Source organism: Gossypium hirsutum, chromosome A12 (assembly GCF_007990345.1).
Source record: "Gossypium hirsutum isolate 1008001.06 chromosome A12, Gossypium_hirsutum_v2.1, whole genome shotgun sequence".
Classification (NCBI taxonomy): Eukaryota; Viridiplantae; Streptophyta; class Magnoliopsida; order Malvales; family Malvaceae; genus Gossypium; species Gossypium hirsutum.
This window is the reverse complement of record NC_053435.1, coordinates 81,166,006-81,173,092: the sequence shown is the minus strand read 5'-3', so window position 1 is coordinate 81,173,092 and position 7,087 is coordinate 81,166,006. Positions and strand designations below refer to the sequence as shown.

Below are 7,087 nucleotides of genomic sequence, written 5' to 3'. Positions count from 1 at the left end.
TTAACTTTTGTCCTTTTTTTTTTACTTTTTTTAAGTTTTGTCTTTATCCTTATTTATTTTACTTATTATTAATTTTAAAAAATTTGAAATGTATATTTAAAATGTTTTATAATATATATATTTGAAATTATTTTTTAAAATTTTAAATATTAGTTTTAAAATATTAAATATATTTTTTAATAATATAAAATATTTTAATATTTTAAAGTTATGACCGTTCAAATTTATTATTAGTTTTATAATATTTTAAATGTATATTTTAAATTTTAAATATTTTTAATTTATTTTATAATATTTTAAATTATAATTTTTAAATTATTTAACATATAATATTTTTAAAGATATGACCTTTCAAATTTATTATTTGTTTTATAATTTTTTAAATATTTTTAAATTTTTAAATATAATTTTTATAAATTATTAATTTTAAAATTAATTTTAAAGATATTCAAACATTTTTTAAATTAAATTTAAAATTTTAAAAATTAATATTTTATTTGGTGGAGCAATTTAGAATGGCTCCATCACTTTATAGCGTATTTTTTTATATTCTTTTAATATAAAATTTTAATATATATTTTTAATTTTTAATTTAGATTTTTACTTTTTAATATATATATTTTTAAATAAATTTATTTTTAAAAAATAAATCTTTTCTTAACAATTTTTTTTCAAATTAATTCAAATTTTACTTTTTTAAATAAAATATTATTTTTTTAACTTTTAAATAGATTTTAAAAAAAGATTTGAATATCTTTAAAAATAATTTAAAATATCATAAAACAAATTTAAAATATTTAAAATATTATAAAACTAATAATAAATTTGAAAGGTCATATCTTTAAAATATTTAAATGTTTTATATTATTAAAAAATATATTTAATATTTAAAAAATAATATTTAAAATTTTAAAAAATAATTTTAAAACTAATATTTAAAATTTCAAAAATAATTTCAAATATATATATTTAAAATTTAGAAAAATATATATTATAAAACATTTCAAATATTTATTTCAGATTTTTTAAAATTAATAATAAAAAATAAATAAAATAAATAATGATAAAGTCAAAACTTTAGAAAAGTAATAAAAAAAAAAGAAAGAAGGACAAAAGTTAAAAAAGTAAAAAGAAAAAAAAAGTAATAAGGTGCCAGGCGAATCTGATCATGCCAAATAAATTGGCTCCACCAGAAAATAGAATTTTTTTTTTAAAGTCCCCCATATTTTCAGAAATTACAGTATTTTTCTGATATTTATACAGGTGGTGCTATTCTACATGGCTCTACTAAAAAAATAATTTTTTTCCTGATTGCTGATGTGTGGCATGTTAGTGGAGCCAAACTCTTTGGCTCCACCGACTTTTACTGTAGATTTTAAGTCATTTTCGTGTTTAATTAAAAAAATAGATCATTTTGATAATTAATTAAATTTTTTAGGTTATTTTTATAAAAAAAATCTCTTTTCTTTTATTTTATTTGGTTTTGGACAAAATAAATTATTGGTATGTAAAAGTTACTTTGTATTTGATATTTGTAGGTCCCAATTCAGAGATTTTATGGAAATATAGAATATTACTTTTATATATATATACAAATATAGAATATTTATTTTGGATAATTCGAGGCTGGTTTCCTTATTGTATTAAGTGCTTACAATCACTTCTGATTTGTTGTGCTTGAGTTGTGATAGAGTCAATTATCAACGTGCTATAATGTTCTATTGATCCTAAAGCTAAAGCTTTTGTTATGTTAATGGAGCTTGTCCTTCAACACGTACAACGAGTGTTTACTATTATTTTTCCTCCGAATTATATGGTTTCGTTCATAGAATGAATTAATGAATTTCTCTTTTAAAAAAATAGATTACTCAAAACCTCGTAGGCATTAATGTCAAAAATCATAATTTCAAGTGGAAAAAATCAACCATTTTGGTTTTTTATCTATACTATTTTTTTTTATTCTTCATATTTATTTTACTGTTCATATTTGAGGCTTATAATTTCCCCTTTTAACAATATTATCTCTAAAATTTAAATTTACATTCTCTCTTAAGAGTACACTATGCCGCTCAATACTTGTTGGATAACCCAAGATATTAACCCACGCTTTCTCTCAATTTTTTTAAAGGGATAAATATCAAATTTATACATGAATTTTGGTCTAGTGTGCGATTTGATACATGAACTTTGATTTGGTATAATACATGAACCTTGAATTGTGGTTCATAAGTATACACGAAACTTCGATTATGATTCAATTGTACACATTTAAAGAAATAAATACGTATTATTATTTTCATATTGAATTAATATAATTGTTTGCGTATGCAATATATCAACGTACAATTGTGATAATTCGATGATGTTGTTACTGATATGTGAAAATTGAATCAAAATAAAATTTCATATATAAAATTATACAAAATCAAAATTCATGTACGACATTACACATTGAATTAAAGTTTAGATATAATTTTAATTTTATCCCTTTTATCTCAACTCAAAATCACAAAGTTATCGTATTACAAGAATGAAAACCCAAGATAATTAAGTGACTTAACCATAATTAGATAATTTAAAAAGAAATGTAGGTACAAAATTTTATAAATATATTGGGGTTAATTGCACCATTGTCTTTAAACAATCGTTCAGATTTTAATTCATTTTTTAAATTTCTAAACATTCTAACTGAGTCTTAAAGTATCAATATTGTAACAATCAAGTCTTTCCATCACCCTAACCATCAATTTAGACAATAAACGTTAGATCGGATATAAAATTTATAATGCTATTTTCCAAGCTATCCATACAAAACATATATTTACAATTTAATTGACATGTTTCAAATATGTTCCACGTTATATTTGATTCACGTGGAAGATATAAGCCTCATATAATTATCATATCTTACTTAAAATTATCAATAATCTAGGCTTAAATGTCAGAAAGCTCTCGAAAAATAATTAAAAAGTCAATTAAGTCTCTAAACGAAAATTGCAATCAATTGATCCTCTAATCAAAAGTTAGTAATCAATTGAGCCCTTGAAGTATCATTTTTCATTGAAGCCATTAACAAATCGATAGGTTATATTGTGGCAGAAAACATGGCAACCGACTTTGAAAATTGATGACATTGAGGGCTTAATTAACATGCAGTCAAGTTTTCATGTAAGTTGCCATGTCATCACTTTACAACTTGTCAGGGGATTCGATGAAAATCTATATTTTAGGAGCTCAATTGATTGCTAACTTTAGATTAATGGCACAACTTATTGCAATTTTTTATTAGGTGCTCAATTGACCTTTTTAATTATTTTAAGAGAGCTTTTTTTTTTTTGCCCATTTCAATATGGTGATCAATTCTATGTCGATACCGCTCATATTGACCGGAATGCTATGTTTCGATAGTAAATCAGGACGAGAACCCTTAAATTCTCTCCTTTTACCCACTTACGTAAAATAATCGCTTTCACCCACTTACATAAAATAGGAAAGTTGAGGGAAGAGAAGAAAAAAGTTTAACATGAAACTAGTAATAAATTAGTAATGTTTAAGGTGAGATTTTATTATAGTAGGATTTTGTAAGATCATTTTAAAATTAACTATTATTATTAAAAAATAAAATGAGAAGATTATAATGGTTGATTAAGTTATGTCATAAATTAAAAAATTGCACTGGTGACCTCAAATCTATTAAGTCAATAATTTAATACGTTGTTTTTCTCTAAAAATAAATTTATCTTATACTTTAATATTGAAACGGGTTAAATTAGTTAAAATGTAAATTTATATTTTTCAATATAAATTTTACGTGGCATGATCAATGATAAATTGATATTTTTTTTTATTTCAACCGTATGATGAGATATTCAAATAGATATCGCTCAACATAGGAATAAATTTTATTACTATATATCAACCTTAAATCGGAATTAAAATATTTTTTATTTAAATAACAATGATCTCTATTCACATAATCTAATTATTTTTAAAATAATATATTATGGCCCATAAAAAATATTATTTTTAAATTTATAATGGTAGTCGTAATATATTTTCAGAGTTTAAATCCGAGTTTTCTCGATCCACTTGGTAGCTGCCTTAGAGAGTGCGATGGTGGAATACCCATTTTCACTAAGCGCCGTAGCCGATGCTTCTTTCAAATCCTTCATTCTCCTTCGAACAATTTTCCCTTCTTCACCTTTCATTAAACCCTTAACGGTCTTAGCGATCTCGTCGCCGGAAATCAACCCATTTTCATCGGGTTTTGGCCTTAATGCGACGTTGATATCTTCTGTTAACATGACGGCGTTCATTTTCTGTTCGGCATAAAGCGGCCACGCAATCAGCGGTACCCCATTGACGACGCTTTCGAGCGTCGAATTCCACCCGCAATGGGCCAAAAACCCTCCAGTTGAACGGTGGCTAAGCACACGAGCTTGCGGCGCCCACGACGGCACCACCAGGCCCCGGCCTTTCGTCCTCTCGAGGAACCCTTTGGGTAAAAAATCGAAAGGGTTGTTTTGGCTTTGCACGGTGAAGTAATTAGCGCTAGCCGCCTTGTCGTTTGGGCTTCTCACCACCCACAAAAATCGTTGCTCACTGAGTTCCAAACCCCGAGCCAACTCGTTGAACTGGTTCGACGATAAGGTTCCGCCGCTACCGAACGAGACGAATAAAACCGACCCGTCCGGCTGATCGTCGAGCCACTTCAAACAATCCGAATCCGAACCCGACCCGTCACCCATGTTAACAAGTGGACCAACTGGATAAACCGGCGGTTTATCCGGTTCAGTCCGGTCTAACAAAGCTTTAATGGCTCCTCTTTCCATGTCCATGAAACTGTTCACTATTATCCCATCAGCCAACCTATACCTCTTCGCATGTTGAAGAACCAATTTATAAGCATCGTTTTTCCGGTCTTGAACCGGGTCCAACAAGTCTTTCCCGTTTACCGGTATACACCCAGGTATCCTCACCGGTTCAGGTAAATCCCTATACTCACAAGAAACCGTCCGGTCAAGCTCCGGCAAATAAAGAAACAAAGACAAAAGCATAGCCGTAGACGGAAAATATATGTACGGCGAGACGTTAAAATCTTTAGCGAAGTCGAACACGTCGGTCCCGAAAAGATCAACCACCAACGCCACCAGTTTTTTCGTCGAAACCAACGACGCCATGGTGTTTTTGAAGGAGGGAAGGGACCGAAGCATCGTTAAACAGACCAAAGTCTCCATTTTTGTACCTTCGGGGAGATCGGTGAAATCAACGGGAGGGAGAAAAACGTAATCAATAGAGGTCGGAAGGGAATCTAACATCGATTTTTGAAGTGTAATAGAAGAACCATCGGTGGGGATAATGAAGGTGATGGTGAAGCTGTGGTGGTGAACGAGTCGTTTAGAGAACTCAATGAGTGGGATTAGGTGACCCATACCAGGACTCGGATGAATGATGATATGGGGTGTTTGAGTTGCCATGGCAGTGAAATTGATCAAAAATGTATTAAATGTGTTACTGTTTTAGACGTACTTCTTTTTTGCTGGTTTAGAAGATATTTGGTGAAACAGGAAGGAAGTAGCTAAGGGTTTATATCGAAGAAAGAGATTAGGACTTGTTTGGGCTTTGGAGGGAATTTCATATTTGAGATTTACTCTTTTTTATTATAATTCTAAACTAGAAATTCTACCAACCAGATGTTCACACAGTAAAGGTTTTGTTTCAACCGATAATTGATTAGGTTACTGACCACAAAAGCCATTGTCTCGAGAATCGATATATAGGGGATGAATCAAATTTCTTTTCAGTATTTTTTTTTTACTTTTTTTAATGGTTTATTTAACTAAACCAGATAAACTAATTCGTACACTAGTGAACCCGTTTATAACTAGTTTGATTATTGGTCTGATTTTAAAAATCTTAATTTTAATTATATAATCATTGTAATTATTTGATTTTATATTTTATTTATTTCTTCTGCCTCAATCTAATTCGTGGAATGAACGGTGACTTGAAAATAACAGAATAAAACAAAAACTGGAGATAAACCAAACCTAAAAACAGAACAAAATTTCAAAGAAAACCAAAACAAAACAATAAAGAAACATCATTATTTTTTTTATCAAACTTAATCAACTTAACATTTTGATTATTTTGTTGTTGTGTGAAATGATATATAATTAATAGAAAATAAATAAATTGAATTAGATATTAAATGTATTAATGATTTAATTAAAAATCTTAAATCTAAAAATTACAAAAATTAGCCAATAAGACATATACTCAATAATAAAATTGGAGAATTTTGAGGTAATAAATTTATGTCTCAATTATTATATCTTCTTTTATATTTGTTATTCCACTAAAACTGTTCTAACTAAAAATAAGAAGGAAAAAAAACAATATTTAATTTTTAAGAGTAAAAATTGAAATTTCAAATTTTCATGAAAGTACAAGTATTGTTTGCGTATTTTGACCAACTTATTAAAATTTGGAGATAAGAAAATTTGATTTTTTTGTTCTTTGTGATGGGAACTGTAGAAGATGAAAGATTTTTTCAGCCTATAATGTAACTATAATATCGGGTGGTGGAAACCATTAGCATTCGGCATCCATATAGTCGAATCGAATCAGGTAAAAAAATTTTAAGTCAAGTTGAGTTGAATTAATGAAGTTTATTATTTATACTTAAGGTTGTGTATATATAGATTGATTATTTAATTAGTAGACGAAGTATAAGATTATTTAACTATAAATACAATATAATAATTTTACTTTTTAACTTAATATATAAATATTTATCAAAACGATATAGTTTTACCTTTTAACTTAATGACTTTGACTTTTAATTTTAGAAAAGATAAACATTTATCAAAATAATGTAATTTTGTCTTTTCTTATTCGAATTTTCAGATAACTTGAATTGTGTAATTCATATTCAAGTTAAATAGAAAATTTTGATTTTTTATTCGAGTTTATCCAAATAACTCGATTAACTTGAATAACTCGAACTATTTAATTCAAATTTTAAATTTTTATCGAGTTTTTCAAATCGAATAGGATTTTGCTCACTCCTAAGAACGACTAGAGG

At 27.3% G+C, this 7,087-nt stretch overlaps 1 protein-coding gene across 1 annotated transcript; it reads right to left on the bottom strand.

The window, feature by feature from the left end:
* Positions 1 to 3,927: 3,927 nt before the first annotated feature.
* On the bottom strand, positions 3,928 to 5,816 carry LOC107948186 (hydroquinone glucosyltransferase). The gene has a single exon (XM_016882654.2). The coding sequence runs from the start codon at positions 5,475 to 5,477 to the stop codon at positions 4,065 to 4,067; it is 1,413 nt and encodes a 470-aa protein (XP_016738143.1). The 5' UTR covers positions 5,478 to 5,816; the 3' UTR covers positions 3,928 to 4,064.
* Between the last annotated feature and the right edge of the window lie 1,271 nt (positions 5,817 to 7,087).

Bases quoted from the DNA above. Each gene is read 5' to 3' on its own strand.
- LOC107948186 (XM_016882654.2), bottom strand. From the start codon at position 5,477: ATGGCAACTCAAACACCCCATATCATCATTCATCCGAGTCCTGGTATG.